This window comes from Onychomys torridus, chromosome 7 (assembly GCF_903995425.1).
Source record: "Onychomys torridus chromosome 7, mOncTor1.1, whole genome shotgun sequence".
NCBI classification, from domain to species: Eukaryota; Metazoa; Chordata; class Mammalia; order Rodentia; family Cricetidae; genus Onychomys; species Onychomys torridus.
This window is the reverse complement of record NC_050449.1, coordinates 47288382-47310754: the sequence shown is the minus strand read 5'-3', so window position 1 is coordinate 47310754 and position 22373 is coordinate 47288382. Positions and strand designations below refer to the sequence as shown.

General features: G+C 43.8%; 1 protein-coding gene across 2 annotated transcripts in view; it reads right to left on the bottom strand.

Annotated features, from left to right (window-relative positions):
* Positions 1-22373, bottom strand: part of Slc35f2 (solute carrier family 35 member F2) — a 52475-nt gene that overhangs the window by 12843 nt on the left and 17259 nt on the right. For both annotated transcript variants that reach the window (XM_036192980.1, XM_036192981.1), the window contains exons 2-3: positions 4324-4499; positions 1173-1300 (exon numbers count right to left, since the gene is read on the bottom strand). In XM_036192980.1, the coding sequence (XP_036048873.1) occupies positions 1173-1300; positions 4324-4499 (304 nt within the window). The remainder of the gene's footprint in view (positions 1-1172; positions 1301-4323; positions 4500-22373) is intronic.

Genomic DNA, 22373 nt, shown 5'->3' with positions numbered 1-22373 from the left:
GGTCAGGGAGAGTGCAGCTCGGTGAGTAGAATGCTTGCCTGACATGCATAAAGCCTTGGGTTCTATCCCTAGCTAGTGCTGCACAAGAAGAATGCGGCAGTGTACAACCATAGCACTTGGGAGGTAGAGGCAAGAAGATCATCCTTAGCTACAACAGAGACCAATCTGCAACCCACAAGACCCTGACTTTAAAAAATGTAAAGCTATAGAAACCAGGCACAGTGACTCCTTCCTGTAATCCTAGCACCTGGTGGGAAGCAGCTGACAGAGGAGAATTGTGAGTTCAGGACATAGTGAGTACCAGGCTATCCGGGCTACATTACAAGACCCTTTCTTGAGAAACAACAGGGTTACAGAATCACTGAACGCTGAAGCCTAGATCTGACAGTGGCATGTCTCACTTTCACCTCCATTTATAGAACATTTGGCTGTTAAGGCAGGGCAGTGACGTGTCCCATCCTTTGCTAATACTAAGACGGCTGGATTCAGTCTTTCTCAACTCTACAAGGTTGAGAAGCATTGCTATGAAGGAACATTTTCCTTTCAACCCAGCAAGAATAAACCCAGTAACGGGCTGCTGAGATGGCCCAGGGGATGAAGCTACTTGGTGGGCAAGCTTGGAGGCCCAAGTTCAATCCCCAGAACCCAAGTAAAGCTGGGTGGAAAGAGCTGACTCCAGAGCTGTCACCTGACCTCCACACACACTAATAATAATACGTCATTTTTTAATTAAATCTATGAAGAAATAGGGACAAGAGCCTTATTGGTATTGCCACCGCTCCCTAGTGTGTCCAGTAAGCTGTCCCAGGGGCTCCTGGGTCCGGATTGGCTTACAGACCTCCAGCTTTGCAATACAGAACCACACTTACTTCTGTGTTTGAGCCAAACACACAACAGAACTGTCAGCTAAATATTTACCCCTATTTTGCTCGGCACTGTTCTAATCCGCTATAGTGTGAGCAGCCTGGGAAGTCATTAACGTGTATACATTGTCAGTGATTTCAGGAAAGGTGACTCAGCAGAGCATATGCTGTACTGGAAAACACCTATCATCCACCTGTGTCTAGGGCTTCTTCAAATGCACTGATTTCCAATAAAATTAGATGAACATGTATGAGCACGTGTTCTCCTCTAGGAAGCATAAAACCCCAAACGCCCATACTCCCTCTTACCTGGACACTGGTCAGAGTTGTGTACTGGTATGCTCTAACAATCAGATAATTGGCTTCCACATCTGCAAGCCCCAGGAGAGTGTATTTCCACCATTTTCTTCTTAAAATCTCTAAAAGGTTACCACTGCCTGGTTGAAAGAAAGCTGGGTGAGTACACGTTACTCATGACACGACACAAGCCAATCTGTAGACCAGAAAACCAAAACAAGGGTCTCTTGTGTACTTCAAGTGTGGTCTGTCCTAATGTCAAGTACCCAGAGGGCAGACAGACATCAGTGCGGTCACCATCAGGTGTGTCTAGCATGAAGCTAAAGACTGTGCAACTATGTAAGGAGAAGACAGGAAGAGAGCTGGAGAAAAGTGGAAATATAATAAACTAGTCAGGGCTGGGGATGTAGCTCAACCGGTAGAGTGTTTGCCTAGCATGTACAAATCCCCAGAACCACATGAACATGGTGGTACACCGCTGTAATCAGGAAGTAGAGATAGGAGCACCAGCAGTTCAAGGCCATCCTTGGCTACATAGGGAATTAAAAGCCAGCCTGGTATACCTAAGACCTTGCCTCAAACAATAATAATAAATAATATAGCCATTTATGAGCACGACTGAAGCCATTTCTGACAAGCCACAGACTATTCTTGAAAAGTGCCACATTTTGACAAACTAATTGGTTATTGAACCCCCTTGCATGACCTTCTTTGAAGAAAACACTGCAAGGTCATTCTTTAGAAAGAGACGTACTTTCAGCCAGGTGGTGGTGGAGCACACCTTTGATCTCAGCATTCAGAAGGCAGAGGCAGGTGGATCTCTGTGAGTTTGAGGCCAGCCTGGTCTACAGAGCGAGTTCTAAGACAGGCTCTACAGCTTCACAGAGAAACCCTACCTAGGGAAAAAAAAAAAGAAAGAAAGAAAGAAAGAAAAGAAAAAAAGAAAGAGACATACCTTCAAGTGAAATTGAAGCCAGTGATAAGCTTAGGGAAAGCTTCAGTGGCACCATTAACAAACGCTTCTTAATCACCCACACACAGCACAATTCTACTGCTTTGAACTGACTGGGATTTACTCATCTCTGGATTCACAAGAGACAAAGAGTTGGCACATATGTTGGGGAGGCTTTGTGGTACAATAATCTATAAAGTAATAGTGGGGCATCATGGTAAAAGCCTTTAATCCCAGCACTCAGTAGGTAGAGGAGGGTGAGTTCAAAGCCAACTTGGTCTACATGAAGGAGCTCCAAACCAGCCAGGCCTGCATAGCTGAGACCCTGACTCAAAAAACAGCAACCAAAAGAATGAAAAGCCGTGAGAATCACAATGATGATAATTAATACTGTTAGCCTGACAAGAGCTAGAATTACTTAAGAGACAGACCTCCAGGCTCCATCCTTCCCTGCCATGACGGGCTGTCCCCTCAAACTGTGAGAGAAATAAACCCTTTCTCCCTTAAGTTGCCTTTGTTAGACATTTAGTCACGGAAATTAAATTCATACCATAGCCAAATGGCTATTGCTTCTTGGTATCTTGGCTAAGATCAAGTACAATAGCTAACTTAAGTAGATTAAGGTTGTTTGGTTTTGTTTTTCTTTAAAAAAAAAAAAAGACCAATTATTAGGTAATGGTGTTTTTATTTATTTAGTGATTCGCTTAAAGCGCTTTAGTACCACCTATGGCCAAGCATGACTTCACTTGCTACCTGGAACAGAATGACCTGGAGACAGAGCTGACACAATGGGCCGTTGCCCTTAACAACCTGCTGGCTGCCACTTACACTTCTGTAAAATCGTGCTTGCTTGCCCGCCCCACCTTGCAGTTTTAGAGTGTAAAATGAGAATACAAACTGGACCCAGCAATGAAGCCTATCAGTTGTCCTGGCTTCAGTCCACTGGGGACACCTCCTCTCCTCCACTCTCACCAGTGTTGGAGTGTTTATTCCAGAAAGATTCCCGCAACATAACTACCACTAAAATCCAGTTACCAAGAAGGTTCTGAAAACTCAGAGCAAGTGCTCTCAACACATGACAGACATGGCTTTGAGGGACCGCACTGATGTGCTTGTGAATGACACTGACTTCCTGAAGGCACGTGCTGCCCAGGAAAGCGGAGTCCAGAGCTATCACGAGTTTGCTAGTTTTGCCCACCCCTACCTTGCCCTAGAGATCTTGCCAACTGTGGTACCTTAATGTGTTCCTCTGATCTCACAAGGGCTTCTATTTCCTACAGTAGTGGTAATAATTAATAGTAATATGTTAACAGGCAGGTCTGGTGGCTATAGTCCCAAAGGAGGCTGAGGCAGGAAAGTTAAAAGGTAAAAGGACAACCTGGCAAGATCCTGCCTCAAAGTTAAAACTGAAAAAGGACTAGAGAAATAGCTCAGTGGTAAGACCACTTGCTGCACAATCGTGAGGAGCAGAGTTCAGATCTCAGAACCCATGGAAGGAGCTGGCATCCGGCACACATGCCTATAACCCCAGCTCCAGGGTAGGTGGAGTCAAGAGGACCTCTGGGGCTTGCTGACTTCCAATCCAGCTGGAAAAAACACAACTCTAAGTTTAGGGAGAGATCCTGTCTCAAAGAAACAGGAGAGTATTGGAAGAGAACGCCCAATGCCTTCTTCTGGCCTCTATGCATACCCCAACACCCATGCATACATAGACTCACATGGACACATACACACAGGTAATAAATAAATAAACCTTGAAATATGCAAAGAGAGGGCTGGGGACAACACCATAGATTCAGTCCGTAGTGACACAAAACAAACAGACAAAGTTATGAAGTTTGCCACATAGAAACAACACTGACTCCCTTAGGGAGTAACAACACAGCAGTGATTTTAAATGTTAGAAATAGAAGTACTGCACCCTCCTAGTCAGTTTAGGTCACACACACACACACACACACACACACACACACACACACACACTCAAACATACACATTACATGCAAACATGGATACACACACGCAGTTTAGGTCACACACACACACACACACACACACACACACACAAACACACACACACACACACACTCAAACATACACATCACATGCAAACATGGATACACACATACACATGCAAAAAAAAAAAAAAAAAGATTTTAAAAAGGAAAAGCAAAAAATGTATGGAACAGATGGTTCCTGCATTTGACGTACCAGATTGAAATGCCAGAATCACTGTGTAGACCAGGAACAGCAGGCAGTAGTTGATGAAGCTCTGAAGCATGGGCGTGTTCACTCTGTACTTTTCCGCCAAATACTGGCTGGTGATGGCTGTGCCACATATACACAAGGACAGCATCTGGCCCAGAGCTATGGTCTTCAAAATATCCCTAGAGAATAAAGGAAGGACTCAGACCGACTTGCAAGAAGCTACAACTCACACATACACACACTTTTTGATATAAACACAATATGAATTACTGTGGAAATACGAATTAGTCTAAATTTTATTCTAATAATTATTCTAAATAATTATTATTTATTTCTTTGTGCACATGTGTACAATGTGTGTGTGATGGGTCTGTATGTACAAGTGTGTTTGCACTTTCGTGGCATGTGGCTGTCAGAGGACAACCTTGCTATCTCTCTTCCTGTTCTACCTTCGTGAGATCAGCTTGATTTATTGTCTCTCCACTGTGTACTCCCAGCTAACTGGCCTACAAGCTTCAAAGACCCTCCTATCTCCAGCTCCCACCTCACTGCAGAATCACTGAGATTACAGCTGTCCATGACTGTGCCTAACTTTTCGTAGCTTCTGGGGATTCGATCTCAGGTCTTTACACTGTCCTAGCAAGCACTTCCCCCACTGAGTCCATTTAGTCATTTAATTTAGAAGTACAGTCTCATGTGGCCCCAGCAGGGCTTGTACTTGCCATGGAGTGGATAATGACTTTGAACTTATGATCTTCCCGACACTACCTTCCTAGGGTTATGGTCATGTACTACCATACCCAGTTTATGAACCCAGAGCTGCATTCATGGTAGGCAAGCATCCTACCAACTTAAATATACCCAAGCCTCTTCGATTCATCTTATTGATTACTTCATGAGCACAAAAGTTGAATTAATAGAGTTTAAAAGATTATATTTTTTATTCCCTTTTATTTTTCTCATACCCCACCCCAATTTCCAAGGAGAGTTACTCTGCCATTCACTGGCCATCCATTTAAAGATCATTTTGTTTACTTGGCTCTTTATGGACTAGCCATGTGCAGTGGGGTGTATGATGCATGTGCTCCTACACACACACACAAACACTAAATAAATGTAAAATTTTTTTAAGTAAAAGAGAGAAAGTGTCAGGAAAATGGCTCAGCATGTAAAGGTGCTTGCTGCCAAGCCAGATGACCGGAGTTCAATTCCCAGGACCCACATAATGGAGAGAATCAACCCCTGAAAGTTGTCCTTTGATCTATACATACACCATGGCCATCATGCCCACCCCCACAACACACACAATAAAGAAATAAACATTAGCCTGGCGGTGGTGGTGCACGCCTTTAATCCCAGCACTCAGGAGGTAGAGGCAGGTGGATCTCTGTGACTATGAGGCCAGCCTGGGCTACAGAGTGAGATCCAGGAAAGGAGGTGCAAAGCTACACAGAGAAACCCTGTCTCAAAAAAACAAAAAAAAAAAAAAAAAAAGAAAAGAAAAGAAAGAAAGAAACATTTTTAATAGAAGGAGACTGAGGCAGAAGGATCCGTCACTCACCACTCACAGTTGAAAGACAACTTAAGCTACCTAGTGAGTTCCAAGGTCAGTTTGAGCTCTGTAGTGAGACCCTGTCTAAATAAATAAAAGGGAAACAAATAGGGGAGGGGAGTTTGAGAAATAAGCAACAGCAGATGATAGGGTATATATTAGTTAGAGTCAAGAAAACTTAAACCTGTTTGGCAGACAAACAGAAGACAGCAAGAATAAAACTGAAGATTGACAAGGAAGAAATTTAAGAGACACGGAAGAAAGCTCTTAGAAGGGTCTAGAAGGAACCAGGCCTGAGCACACTGCAATGTAATGGAAATGCCCTCTAAATCAACACTTTGGGCGGGAGGTGGGGAGAAAGGGTCTCACTATGTATCCCTGACTGTCCTGGAACTCCCTCTCTAGACCAGGCTAACCTCGAACTCCTGCCTTTACTTCCCAAGTGCTGGGATAAAGGCAAGCACCACCACACCTGACTTGAATCAATACTTCTTAAACTTAAAAGAAATCATTGGCATAAAATTCATTATTAAATGAAGCTGAGAATCTACCTAAGTTTTTAGTTGTCCATCCTGGCTGCACACTAGGATTAACAGGGGAGCTGCTTTTAAGATACTGACTGCTGGAGCTGGGTAGCCTGGTGATAGAATGCTTACCTAGCAAGCAAATCCTAGGTGTGCCTTTAATCCCAGCATTTGGGAGGCAGAGGCAGGTGGATCTCTCTGAGTTCCAAGCCAGCTTGGTCTACAGAGCAAGATCCAGGACAGGCACCAAAACTACACAGAGAAATCCTGTCTCCAAAAACAAAAACAAAAAAAGAAAGGAAGGAAGGAAGGAAGGAAGGAAGGAAGGAAGGAAGGAAGGAAGGAAGAAAGAAAGAAAGAAAGAAAGAAAGAAAGAAAGAAAGAAAGAAAGAAAGAAAGAAAGAAAAAGAAAAAAATGTTAGGTGTAATCCATAGAACCTCAAAAATAAACAAATATCACACTAAGATCAAAGGCTTAAAGAAATGCAGCCACAGACATACTATAAAAATACGGGGTTGGGGATTTAGCTCAGTGGTAGAGCACTTGCCTAGCAAGCGCAAGGCCCTGGGTTCGGTCCTCAGGTCCAAAAAAAGGAAGAATTTTTAAATATTTTATTACACTTATTGTGTCATGTATGTGCACCCAAACACCTGTGGCAGTCAGAGAACAACTTGCAGGAATCTAGTCTCTCTCTCCTTCTACCAAGTGAGTTCTGTGGATGTGGCCCAGCTACGCAGTGTTCCTGCAAGGGGTCCTGTGGCTTGGGAGGCAATGACCCTTTCCTAACTGCTCTCCTGGGGCACCCTCTCTCCCATATCCAGTCTCCACACTGCAAGAGTTCCTTTCTAAATTCAATCTAATGGAATCATCCCTTGTCTACAGCCTTAAGTGGCTCCTCTCTGCCCTCACATGAGCGCCCAACTTTAAAATGGCTGACAAGGCCACCCAGTGTCTGAACTCTGTGCCTGGCTCCAGTTAAATCTAGAAATGTTCTTTCTCGTAGCTGATTTAATTGTCAAATTTTCTTTTTCATCTCTTTATGTATTTATTTATTTTTGCTCTGATAAAGGGGTCATGAAGACCATGCGTACCTCAAACATATACTATAGGATGCCTATACTATACTATACGATACGATACAATACGATAGATACTATACTATACTATACTATACTATACTATACTATACTATACGATACGATACAATACGATAGATACTATACTATACTATACTATACGATACAATACAATACGATAGATACTATACTATACTATACTATACTATACGATACAATACAATACGATAGATACTATACTATACTATACTATACTATACTATACGATACGATACGATACAATACGATAGATACTATACTATACTATACTATACTATACTATACTATACGATACGATACAATACGATAGATACTATACTATACTATACTATACTATACTATACGATACGATACGATACAATACGATAGATACTATACTATACTATACTATACGATACAATACAATACGATAGATACTATACTATACTATACTATACTATACGATACAATACAATACGATAGATACTATACTATACTATACTATACTATACTATACGATACGATACTATACAATACGATAGATACTATACTATACTATACTATACTATACTATACTATACTATACTATACTATACAATGCCCTTAAGCTCCTGATCCCCCTGCCTCTACTCTTCAGCATGGGGATTACAGGCAAGCAGCACTTTATGCAGTCCTGGGGATAGAACTCAGGGCTTTATGAATGCTAAGCAGGCACTCTAGCAACTGAGCCACATGTGCCCCAGCCTCACCTGCTAAAATTTCTTACAAGACATTTAGCATATAACGAAAGTGTCCCCAGGGCATCGGTTCGAGGACCGGCTGCAGATGTCAAGTTCAATGAAGGCTGGGTACCTTTCGTAAAATGGTGTAATGTTTTCATATAACTCATGCACACCCTCCCATGTGCTGTAGCATGTCCAGATCTACAATGCCTAATATGATGTCCGTGCCATGTGAGCTGATATGTGCTTGCTTCTCAGGGCCTACTGCCAGGAGAATCTGCACATGTTCAGTATACATGGTTTTTGTTTTCCTCAATACTTTTAAACGAAGTTGGTTGACTCCATAGGGTAAAATGTACAGATATGGAGAGCCAAGTTTTTAATGTGAAATCAGTACGTACAGCCTACCTGGGGCCTTAAGAAAATACTAGCAGCGCCAACACTCTTGGTTCCCTCCAGTTATTGTTGGACCTTCCCTAGAAGTAAATATTTGTGAAAGCTTGCTACTTATTATTCTCATCCATTTCAATTAACATTCATGTAAGTATCGCTAGCTGTAAAGTGTAGCTTTCTATCTTCTTTAACATTGAGAAAATTCTCCCTATTAATTCTTTACCTCTTTTTCCTTTTCACAACTGTACAGTATTTTGCTGTGTGACTCTAACACACTTTATTCTTTTGTTGATGGGTATTACGATTAAATTCCAAGGTTTTGTTGTTCTTGTTTTTATGAATAATGCCTCTACAAACATTCTTGCATAGGTTTCTTAATCACATATCTGGTTTGTTTTAGCAATGGTACAAAGGGGTCATGGATATGCTAAGAGAGAGATCTCCACAGCACTCTAGGTAATCTGGTGAGAGCCACCTGGGGCTTCCTGAAAGAGGCCAGCTTTTGCTGTGGCTTCAGTGTCCCGTGGTGACTTACAGTGTGTGTCATCGAGTTTAAAGTAGTTACTGTGGGGTTGGGGATTTAGCTCAGTGGTAGAGCACTTGCCTAGCAAGCACAGGGCCCTGGGTTTGATCATCAGCTCAAAAAAATAAAAAAGAAAAAAAGAAATAAAGTAGTTACTGTGAAGGAGACTCTGGTGTTAGGATATAAGCATACCCCACTTCGCTGGTTTGCTAGATTCCTCTTCAAAAAGTTATCCTTCCCTGTGGTTTAGTTTCTCGCAGCCCCAATGAAGGAATTGAAGGGATCTGCACCATCGAGAAGGAGAAGGATGTCTAGCCAATCCCCACTAGGCCGTTGAAAGGAGTTTTCACCAAGATGAACATAGGATTGAAACTGGCTCCCAGGAGGTATGACTGCTTTCCAGACACTTCACCTTTACAGGCCAAGGCATGAGCAAGACCAGAGGGAGGCTACTACCTCTCCCTCTGGAGCTCGCCTCACTGAGGGGGCCTGGTCTGCACTGGTTGGGGCTGAGGAGACCCTACCCAGACAAAAGCAACAAAGGCAGCAACAGTCAAAACTCAGATCCCCTCGGGTCTTCCTGTTCCTCCCACCGATTGATGTCTTCCCAAGTTTGCATCTTCTCCCCACCCTCCCTGGCCCCTCTCCACCACTCTGCCCATCCTTCTCTCCACCAGGGTTGTATAGCACAGCTTACATTAGGAGACCTGGCCCCTCTCCTCCCTTCACACCCCTTCCTCAAGCAAAACCAGCAAGTCGGGTATTCACAGCAGAAAGCACCGACAGTCCAATCAAGCCCTGAGAAGCTAACCAAACCCAGACTGTGGGTCATATCCCATAAGGGACTTGAAAGCAACAAGAAACGGGAAATAAGTGCAATAAGAAACTTGGAGGCACCAAGCCCTGTTCACGAATTGGCAGAATTCCTCCAGCCGGCTCATTTTTGTAGTCTACAAGAGCCCAGTTAAGCAAACTGTCCTCCAACAGTTAAGTCTGCCAGCCCCCTAGAAGAGAGAGTGTGTTCCAAATTGAATGCGGAGATTTAAAGTTACAGAGACGCACTTCTGGCTACAAGTCCTAATGACCTCATCTATAATGGGGGGTGGGGGCAGGGGGCAGGAAGGGAGGGAGAGAGGGAGAGACAGAGAGAAATTGGATGGGTGGAGGTTTAAGGAGAAGGGAAATCACAGAAGGCCTAGAACAACGCCAGGCCACACATGCATACCTGCATGTTACCAAAGGGGCCTAGTGTGGGAGAATTCTGAGCCAGACCACACACCACATCAAACACTCCCCGGCTAAGGGAGGCTTCTGGAAACAACACGCGTCCCACTGTGGACTATATCCTGTCACAGTCTTTTCAAACAGAGGTGAACTTCAAAGGACCGGAAGTGCTCTGCCCACAAGATGGACTTCCCAGTTTCTGCCTGCTCGCCCTGGGAGCAGGGACTCCAGGAACCCAGGCACCAGGGTTGCTGCGAAGGTAGAAAATGGGCTGAGTCTGTAACTCTCTGCTACACTACTGTTTACAGATAGTCTATGAACTTGAGAACCAAAAAAATGAAAGAAGAAAAGGCATTAGCCCCTCTTCTTTCTTCCAGAAAAGTGAAGTACATTAATATCTCTTCCACTGCAACAACTTTTTTTTTTAAAGATTTATTTATTTATTATGTATACAGAAGAGGGCACCAGATCTCATTACAGATAGTTGTGAGCCACCATGTGGTTGCTGGTAACTGAACTCAGGACCTCTGGAAGAGCAGCCAGTGCTCTTAACCTCTGAGCCATCTCTCCAGCCCCTGTATGTTGCTTTTAAGTAAAAATATACTTCCTTTTATTCACTCAGTAAATTCTTTTAAGGTTTTTTATTAATATATATTGATCACACATAACACTGAGTTTCATAATATTTTGATCATATTTATCCCCACTACCCTCCCTTAATCCCTTCCTCTTCCTAACTGATCACCTTCTCCTTCATGCTCATGTGGAGGGAGGGTGTAGGTGTGTGTAGATGTGTATGAAAGAACTTAATTAGGATTAATTACAGGAGTATGGGCAACTTGCCAGTGGCTACACCACTGATGAAAATATTTCTCCCTTCCCTAGCAGCTATTAGCTGTCAACAGACAGGTCAGGGCCTTGGGAGTCCCTCCCACTTCCATAACGGAAGGTTGATAGGCCCAATGGTGTTCAAGTCTTGTGCAGTTAACCATGGCTACTAAGAGTTCAAGAGTGCAAGAGCCACGTCATGCCCGGAAGACAGCATTCCACAACTCTTCACCCCCTCCTCCAGCTTTTAACATTCCTTCCACCTCACTCAGCAGGTTTGTCAGTCAGCTCTGGATGTCAGCGTATACCAAGCCCAAGGAATCTAGAACTTCTTCAATGTACCTATTTCCCATTCCAGACTCTTTCCAGGAGCCCCTGGACCACAGTACCTCACAGATTCCTTATGGCTCACACTCCAAAACCCTAAGTTCCAAGAGCAGGCAGGACACTGCAGCCTTCATGGTCAGCACAATGTCTGCACAGAAGGGGCCTAAGGTGCGTTTGCTGCTTCCGAATATCCCGAAGTTTCTGTCTCTGTGGGGATCTAGAGCCAACCATACAGAAAGGATACAACGGGAGGGTGAGAACAAGAGCTGTGCAGGCAGCCAAGGGCCAGGACTTCCTGCCTTGATCCTAACGGGAGGACAGGTTGGAATACTTCCTGATGAACTTCAAGGGAAACTGAGGGCTACCACTTGGTTCTGTGCCTAATTCAAATGCAAACTTTATACAGTATACATAAGAGACAGACACAATGACCATCACCCCTGTCCCCAGATCTTCTTCACAATGACCATCACCCCTGTCTCTAGATCTTCTTCACAATGACCATCACCCCTGTCCCCAGATCTTCTTCACAATGACCATCACCCCTGTCCATGACTATCACCCCTGTCTCTAGCACTTCGTTAATGCAACTTCAAGTTGGGCCGATGTCCTTTACTTAGATGTATATTTCAAAATCATAAGGGGTTGGGGATTTAGCTCAGTGGTAGAGCGCTTGGCTAGCAAGCGCAAGGCCCTGGGTTCGATCCTCAGCTCCAAAAAAAAAAAAAAAGAAGAAGCCGGGCAATGGTGGTGTACATCTTTAATCCCAGCGCTTGGGAGGCAGAGCCAGACGGATCTCTGTGAGTTCGAGGCCAGCCTGGGCTACCAAGTGAGTTCCAGGAAAGGCACAAAGCTACACAAGAGAAACCCTGTGTCAAAAAACTAAAAAAAAAAAAAAAAAAGAAAGAAAGAAAGAAAAAAAAAAGAAAGTGCTAGCCAAAACCTCTGCTTATAGCAACTTGACCAGATTCTCAGGAAGCAGAGTCTAAACCTCAGTGAGTTTATTTAAGCATCTCCTAGAGAAGTGTAAGACAAGATGAGAAAGGCAACTTCTTGATTAGTCTCTCCTTTTCATTTGATTGTTTAAAGCTGCCCAAATGACTGGTGAAACCGGTCACTTGACTGTGATCCATGGCTCCCCTCCACTTCATGTCTCAGTAAATCTGTGTTGCCAAAATTACATGTTGTCAGCTGAAGACAAAACTTTAAAGCTGAAAGACATCGATGAAGTGTAGTTACTTTGGGCAGACTCAAAGCCCCATCCTGTCTACCACCTATAAACACCTCATGGGGGATAATAATTTTTTGTACCCTTATTTTAAAAATACTGAAGAAAAATACTCACTTAGGCCAAGCCCTCACACGTTATACATAAGCCACCCAGATCAGTTTCTAGAGCATTTTAATTATACTGTAAACAAACTCAAGTAGATTTTCTCTATACAGCATGATAGTTGATCTTCATTGCCAACAAGAGTGAATTTAGATTCATCATGAAAATATACCTTGGGTATTTGTGGTGGTTTGAAAGGAATGGCCTCCATAAGCCCATAGAGAGTGGTACTGTTTGTAGGAGGAGTGGCCTTCCTGGAGTAGGTGTGACTTTGTTGGAGGAGTGTCACTGTGAAGGGGGGCTTTGAGATCTTAGATGCTCAAGCCAGGCCAGTGGCTCACTGTCTCTTCCTGCTGCCTTCACATCTGGATGTAGAACTCTCAGCTACCTCTCCAGCACCATGCCTACCTGCATTGCACCATGCTTCCCACTGTGATGGCAATGGGCTAAACCTCTGAGCTGTAAGCCAGTCCCAATTAAAGGTTTTCCTTTATAAGAGTTGCCGTGAGGGTTGGAGAGATGGCTCAGAGGTTAAGAGCACTGGCTGCTCTTCCAGAGGTCCTGAGTTCAATTCCCAGCAACCACATGGTGGCTCACAACCATCTGTAATGAGATCTGGTGCCCTCTTCTGTGTACATAATAAATAAATAAATCTTAAAAAAAAAAAAAAAAAAAAAAGAGTTGCCGTGGTCATGGTGTCTCTTCACAGCAATAGAAACCCTAAGACAGGTGTGTCCATGAGAGTTTTTCCAGAAAGGTTTAATGGAAGAAGGAAGATCGGCTTTGAGTGTGAACAGCACCATCTCACGGACTGAATAAAAGTGAGAAGGTGAGCATAAAGCTTTATGGCTCTGCTTCCTGACCCCAGATGCCATGTGTGCAGCGGCCTCCTGCTCTTGCCATGACAGCCTCAGACTGTGAGCCAAGTGAACTACCTTTTGTTAGGCATTTTCTCACAGCGACAAGGGAGGTAACCAATGCGCACAGTGAATGGCAACGAAGGTGGCTGATTTATTTCCTTGAGAGTTCAGCTATGGTGTTGACAGGCACTGCTCTAGCCCAGCATCTTTTGATGTTTAATGGGAGGTGAACCACCTGAATACCTTTGTCAGTTGCCCTGAGATTCTCTATTTCAAAGAAGCTAAATGCTGAGGCCCATTAAAAGAAAAAAGAATGTTGGGGAAATGGCTGGTTTCAGAACTGGGGTAGGAAATGAACAAAACAAGCTTGGGCCATCTTGTCAAACCAAAACACATGAGGTCTGGAAGCAGCCGGAAGAACAGGCCCTCTAGGTACGGTAAGGATGCTGCAGTGGGCTGAGACATATAAAATGTCCGCACCTGGGGCTTAACAGCAGCACCAACTTGTAAAGGGGCTCTTTATTTTATGTGCATTGGTGTTTTGCCTGCATGTGTGTCTGTGTGAGGGTGTCAGATCCCCTGGAACTGGAGTTACAGACAGTTGTGAGCTGCCGTATGGGTGCTGGGAATTGAACCCAGTTCCTCTGCAAGAACAGCCAGTACTCTTAACTGCTAATTTGTCTCTCCAGCCCCTACCCTGCCTTTTCTATACATATTATGTTCCATGAGGTGACCAAAGGATGGATGAAGGAGGAGAGTTTGTATAAACTCTGGAAAATTAATGATGATGAAATAACAGAGACATGATCACTTTATAAGTTATAATCTTAAAATATGGCTGTAAATTAGGCACGGGGGCACATGCCTTTAATCTCAGAACTTGAGAGGCAAAGACAAGGTGAATCTCTGTGAGTCTGAAACTAGTCCAGTCTACATAAGGAGCTCCAGGCCAGCAGGGACTACATGGTGGGATCCTGTCTTCAAATAGACACACACAGAGAGTTTTGTGCGTATACGTGTGTGTGTGTGTGTGTGTGTGTGTGTGTGTGTGTGTGTGTGTGTGTATGAAACAGGATCTCATATACCCCAGGCTGACCTCGAATTCATTATGTACAATCCCCCTGCTTCCACCTCCAGAGTGCCGGCATCACAGCCCCTCATCACCATGCCCAGTGACAAGATTTTTCATACACACTAAAACATCACATATGTGTGGTCTCAGCTATAATTATATCTAGTGTGGTAACACTCATTTGCTCTTGCTAATCAGGAGTTCCAGTGTGTGATCAGTTAAAAGACAGAGGGAAAAAATAATTTCATTATTCACAAATGCAAGGATAGGCGCAATCTTTCAAAATAGAATTCCTACATTCCTAGCCAAAATAAGAAGGGAAAACAAAAGAAATTTGTAATGGAGGAAGACCTAAAGCTAAACAGAGCACCTCTGTTTCTGTCCGGATCCCTGTGCAAGTCTCAGGCCCCTGAAAGGCAGCTTCACGCTCATCTCTGATTGGATGTGAGTAAGAACTGGCTAGATGGACCACAGCAAGGCTAACACCGCAGGGAGAGCCAGGCTTTCCAAGGGGCCCATCCGCAGCAAGCGGATGCTGGAGCTTATGATGGGTCCTAAGATAAAACCACTCTTGAATACAACTCAGAAACATGTTGTTAGGAACAAATGAAGAGTGATCTAGGTCTTGCACAAAGGAACACAAGCAAAATATAAAGTCACTTAGCAAAGCAGGTGTGTGTGCTGGAACCCAAGCACACCTGGCCAAGAGGGCTTCTTTCTTTTATCCCTGTTGGTTGTGGTGACGGCATCTTATCCCATCGGTGGGAGCTCAGCTTCACAATGGGAAGGCAATTGGTTAATCTGTACAAACGCAAAGGTTCAGGAAATATGAGCCCTTACTGGGCTAAATATCTCTGATAGGAAAAGGAAAAAGAAAAGTTCCTAATTGTGTGGACCCAAAGACAAATGCCAGCAAACAAGCATTTAAATATGGTGGAGCCAGGCATGGAGGCACATACCTGTAACCCAGCACTTGGGAGGAGAAGGCAGGAGGATAAGGAGTTCAAGGTCATCCTCAAGTACAGAGTCAGTCTGGGCCATATGAGACCCTGTCTCAAAAAGCCTAATTAATTAACAGGAGAGATAGTAACTTGGTAGCTAAGAGCATATACATTTGCTGAGAGCTCTCACAGAGGGTTAAGCTCAGTTCCCAGCACCCTTGTCAGCTCACAGTCACCGACTCCAGTTCCAGTGGATCCAATGCTCCCTTCTGGCCTTCTTGGGCACCTGAACATACATAACAGATACAAAGATATACACATAAATTTAAACAAATAAATATGATGATGACGATAACATCAATAATTCAGTGCTAGGATGTAACTCAATGGTGGGCACAAGGCCCTAGGTTCGATCCCTAGCATTGCAAAACATAAAAAATAGAAATATAAAATAAGCTACAATGTACAGTGTGATGGAGAAGAGTGGTAGTGATCAGTTCTGCTGGGCAGCATGAATTCTAGAAAGAAAAAAAAAAAAAAACACTTGGCAATTGGGGGAGGGGTGTCTCTTGGTCCATTAGCAAGATTTCTGTATCTGAATGGAAGACATAGCCCAACAGGACAGGATGGAAAGATGGAGAAAATTATGGGAAGAGAAGAGGGCCCTCTCACCACAGGGTCTGGGTTGGAGCCTCTCACAGGCTGAGACTCAAAAACTCCAATACAGTTAACAACATTTGTCAGGAAGGCTGCCAACACAGAAACAATACACAAATGTTAAAATAACAATGAACTTGGCTTATGGCCCAAGCCTGTATGACCTTCAAGTAGTCTTACTCCTTCCCAGATATTTTCTGGGAATCTCAAAAACAAGACCAAAGCTTTGTTTACGGTCAAAAATCAAATATTCTTAACTTTCCTGCACCCCTTGCGAACAAGAGTTTTACCTTACCACCTGCAGTCCTGCCCAATGCATAGTAACTAGCCACCCTAGGACATCATTTAAGTCCTGAGGTGCAAGGGCGAGAAGCCACCCCAGACAGTGAAGACTTCACTGGCTCCCTTCAGACCTCCCACGTCCATCGCTGGGGTGTGTCCTACTGTTTTCCCCAGCACCTGTCTTCCAACTCTGGTGCTTAAAAATGCCTTCTCATAAACTCCGACTCTGCTTCTTACTGGCTCATTCTAAAATTCTTTTCTGCCACGAGAGTCAAAGTCCTTAAAAGATAAGAAACCTTCAGCTGCTGCTTCAGCTGGCAGGCGTTTTTTTGCCCCGAGCCTTTGAACTGCATGGGGAGAAAAGGTTCAGGTAGTCAGAGCTCTAGGACTGGATTTGCCAAGAAACTTCAGATCTTCTTTCTTACAGTGGGTTTACAGGCTAGCTGCCTGCCATGCCCATCCAGCATCTGCAGGTGGTTTAACTGCTGAGCCACCTCCTTCATTGGGACTTATATTACACTCTTTTTTTTCTATCTCTATCATCTATCTATCTATCTATCTATATTTTATGTGCATTGGTGTTTTTCTGCACATATGTCTGTGCAAGGGTGTTGGATCCCCCTGAAACTGGAGTTACAGTTGTGAGCTGCCATGTGGGAGCTGGGAATCGAACCCAGGTCCTCTGGAAGAGCAGACAGTGCTCTTAACCACTGCACCATCTCTCCAGCCCTATATTACACTCTTTGGTGATGTCAGTTAGCAATAGTTTTAGGACCCATGGGATCTTAACAATGTATCACTCTGAAAACACAGAGAAATAGAGATAGGTCCCCTGGTGTCATGAGATTCACAACACAGAAGTGAAGAACAGTAAAGAACTTATGAAAGTGGGGTGAGTGTTAAGAAACGGGCAGCTGGGATGGGATTTCATGGAAGACTGGTCATGGTATTTCATAGACTCAAAGAATGAAGAGAAGTTATTCAGGTCAAGAGAAGAGCCATGGAGGATTGGGAGGTATTTTAGACTGTGTGCAAGCATGATGACCTGAGCCCAATCCCCATTGGACATGTAAAAGTTGGGCATGGTGGCACACCTTCGTAACCCCAGCACTAAGAAGGCAAGGCAGGCAAATCCCAGGGGCTGGCCTAGCTCAATCAGTTAGCCCCAGGTCAAAGTGAGAGACAGTCCTCCCAAAAAGGTGGACAGGAGCCAGAGATGGCTCAGTGTTTAAGAGTACTTGTGTAGAGCAGTAGTGGCACATGCCTTTGATCCGAACACTTGGGAGGCAGAGACAGGCACATCTCCAAGTGTGAGGTCAGCCTGGTCTACAGAGTGAGTTCCACTATAGCCAGGATTACACAGAGAAACACTGTATCGAAAAACCAATATATAAACAAAATAAGAGTACTTATTACTCTTACAGAGGACATGGATTGAATTCCAGGACAGGCAGGGTTACACAGAGAAACTCTGTCGATCCATCGCCAGATAGATAGATAGATAGACAGACAGACAGACAGACAGACAGACAGATAGATGGAAGAATACTTGTTCTTACAGAGGACGTGGGTTTGGTTCCCAGCACCTACATGGTGGCTGACCACCAGGATAGCCATCCTGAGCAATGATACTCAAGCTTGTTCTTTGGCTTCCACACCACACATGAAAGTGCATAAACACTTGTAGCATAAACACTTGTACCAGCACACATACATGAACATACAGTACAAAATCACACATACAAGGGAGAGGTGTGGGGAGACTCCATGGGAACCACCATCCTATCAGATGGAAGAGCATTCTCCAGCACCAGTGCGGACGAGTAACTCATCCAAGGGAATCAGCATCCACAAAATCTCTCCCAAACCTGTGGTACAACTAGAAACCAGCAGGAATAGTTCTTGGCTGGTATTTTCAAAGAATGAGTATGTGTGGAGAGCTACATAAATGAAAAGAATTGAGAAAGATTTCCCTGATGTAAATGATTGCTACACTGTTACCAAAGCCAGACTGCACAAGCTGTCCAGGAGCTCACTACATAGCCCAGGCAGACTTCACACACTTCATTCCCCTGCTTCAGCTCCCCAAAGGGTGCAGTTATAGGGGTGTGCATCCACCCTTAAAGCTGCTCGTTTCGTTATCACCATTTTAGATCCTGTGACTAGATGTGGGAGGGAAGTAAAGGCCATTCCACAAACAGCCACATTCTTCCCTCAAACATGTAAACAGAACACGGCTTAAAAAGCCTTGAGTTGGCTGGAGAGATGGCTCAGAGGTTAAGAGCACTGCTTGCTCTTCCAAAGGTCCTGAGTTCAATTCCCAGCAACCACATGGTGTCTCACAACCATCTATAATGAAATCTGGCGCCCTCTTATGGCCTGCAGGGATATGTGCAGTCAGAACACTGCATACATAATAAATAAATAAATCTTTAAAAAAAAAAAAAAAAACCTACATTAGCCGGGCAGTGGTGGCACACGCCTTTAATCCCAGCACTAGGGAGGCAGAACCAGGCGGATCTTTGTGAATTCTAGGCCAGCCTGGTCTACAGGGCGAGATCCAGGAAAGGCACAAAGCTACACAGAGAAACAATGTCTCGAAAAACAAAACAAAACAAAACAAAAAAACAAACAAAAAAAAAGCCTTGAGTTGGGGACACTGTTGTGATTATTATCCAGGAAAATCCAATAAAGAAGAACCTCAACTTAATCAGAGAAAGAGGTAACTACAGAAGGATTAGAGATGTTGGCTTTGGAGATGAGAAGGGGCCAGGAGATAGGACATGCAGATGGTGCTTAGAAACTGGAAACAAAGGACTGGATTCCCAACTAGAGCATGTAGAAAAAGGACACAGCTCTACTGTGGTTGATACATTGTACACCCCAATGAACTTACCTGGGGGTCAGAGAGCAGAACAGCCATAATATTAAACATAGAGGTTAGGCAGTGGTAGCACACGCCTTTAATCCTAGCATTCCAGAGGCAGAGATCCATCTGGATTTCTGTGAGTTCAAGGCCACGCTGGAAACAACCAGGCATGGTAACAAGAGCCTTTAATCCCAGGAACTGATGGCAGGAAGCAGAAAGGCATTTAAGGCGTGAGGACGAGGAACTAGAGAGCCTGGTTAAACTTTTGGGCTTTTGAGCAACAGTTCAGCTGGGATTCATTTGGATGAGAACTCAGAAGCTTCCAGTCTGAGGAAACAGGATCAGCTGAGGAAGTGGCAAGGTGAGGAAGGTGTGGCTTGTTCTGCTTCTCTGACCTTCCAGCGTTCACCCCAATACCTGGCTTCAGGTTTGATTTTATTAATAAGACCACTTAAGATTCCTGCTACACTCTACCATTGAGGTTTCTGTTGGTTGGCCTTTTGGCCACAGAATGAAAGATAGTAAAGTCACGTTGCTTTGGCCATTAAACTTAATGAAGATGAAATAACAGAGACATGATCACTTTATAAGCCATAATTTTAAAACATGGCTAAAGGCTAAGGCATGGCGGCACATGCCTTTAATCCCAGCCCTTGAGGGGCAGAGGCAGGCAGTTTGTTAGGATAGCCACAGACAACTAATAGACAAAACTGATTATGCATGAGCTATTTTAAAAACAGTACGGGGCATACTGTTAGAACTACTTACATTCTTCTTAGTAAATGTGCTTAGGAGAAAGATAATCACATCAAAGAAAGGGTCTATTAAGTAGCTGTGGGCAAAGTCAATCAGGAGCCACTTTGGATTAAAACACTCACCACTTGTCGAGGAGGAGGTGATAAAAACCAGCCTTCAAGCCAGAATAAATTGATAAAAATAGTTTTACACAAAAGAACAAAAATTAAACTTGTAAATCTGGTGGTTTCTTCTTACACCTCAAGTTCTATGTGAGCCTTATATATTCAAGAACATAGAGGATGTGTTAATAGTCTCTCTCCAACATATAGTAAAAGGAACTAGGGGAAGCACCAGCCACCACACTGAGTTCCCACATATGTTAACTTGCTGGATTTTACACAACAGTAAGAGTGCACATCATCTTTGCAAAGATTCTGTCACCTGACCAAGTTCAAATGTCAATTAAAACAGCAACACTGAAGTCCAAAGATGATGTTAGCGTCGGTCTGTGTTCTTTCCATCTGCCAAACTCAGAAGATTTATTTAAAAAAGGAGAAGAAGGTAAGAAAAGAGATGGGGGCTGGCAAGCTGGCTCAGCTAGTAAAGGCACTTGTTGCTAAGCCTAACTATCTGAGTTCCACATCTGGACCTGCGTGGCAGGAGGAGGGAACCGGCTACAGTGGCTTGTCCCCTTGCTTTCACACATGCACCATGGCATACGCATACACACACACACACACACACACACACACACACACACACACACACACACACAGGGAAAGGGCCCACTACCAGACTGTCAACCTATAAATTCCTGCTTTGTTTTGATGATAACCCTCCTAATCCCATTTTCTACATTGTGACAAGATACATTGCATTTGTTTTACTGGTGTATAAATGCAGACACCATCATGGACGTTCTGATTGCTTCCCTGTAACAGGAATCTTAAAAGGTACTTGTTAATGAAACTCAAACCCGAAACCAGTTATTGGGGTGAATGCTGGAAGATCAGAGAAGCAGAACAAGCCACAGCTATCTCACCTTGCTAGTTCCTCAGGTGATCCTGTTTCCTCAGGCTGGAAGCTTCTGAGTCCTCCTCCACATGAATCTCAGCTGAACTGTGTTGCTCCAAATCCTGAATACTTCTCCAGCCAAATGCTTAACTAACTAAATGCTTAAAACCTTAGTTCCTGGCCCTCACGCCTTATATACCTTTCTCTTTCTGCCCCCACACCCTGGGATTAAAGGTTGGGTTTCTGGGATTAAAGGCGTGGGTCACCATGCTTAGCTGTTTCTAAAGTGGCCTTGAACACAGAGATCCACCTGGCTCTGCCTCCCAAGTGCTGGGATTAAAGGCGTGTACTACCACTGCCCAACTTCTGTTAGGGCTTACTCTTCCTATTTTCTAGCCACCATTTTTGGCTTTGTTCTAGTGGCTGTCTGTTCTCTGACCCCAGATATGTTTATTTCAGGGAACACACAATATTTCAGGGAACACAATACCCACCACACTTCCCCATATCTACAGTCATATAAAACTTAGTGATAACAGTAATGTAAGGATTAGGACTGAGTGCACACTACAGAGCACCAGTCTTAGGATTTTACATCTCTACTTCAATTTTAACCCAACAACCTATTGAGGGAGGTGCTATTATTGCTCCTATTTATTGATAAAGATGCAGAGATATGGAGCTGTACTGAGAAAGGACTACCTCTATCTCTGAAGACTCACAAAAAGAGTATTAATAATAACCTTCATATCCTAACAGATGTGAAGTAATGGAGTGGAAATGCCTGTGGGCCAGATATCACATTAAACACCCTTACTCGTCACTCAAATCTGACCAAAACTCTTGCAAGTCAGGAGCTACGGGCGCAATCACATGAATAAGAGACTGAGCTTCAGCCATTTGGAGAAATAACTTGCCTAATTCGGGAAATTATTAAGTCTGTGTTCTCCCTCTTTTCACACTGTCCCTTGATGACCATAATAAAATATGATCTTGAGGATTACAGTGCCACACAAGGACCAGCTGATATGATGACCCCACATCACTAGCAACGGGCACTGACGCACAGCCCACCGGGGACATGTTTGACAAATATTTT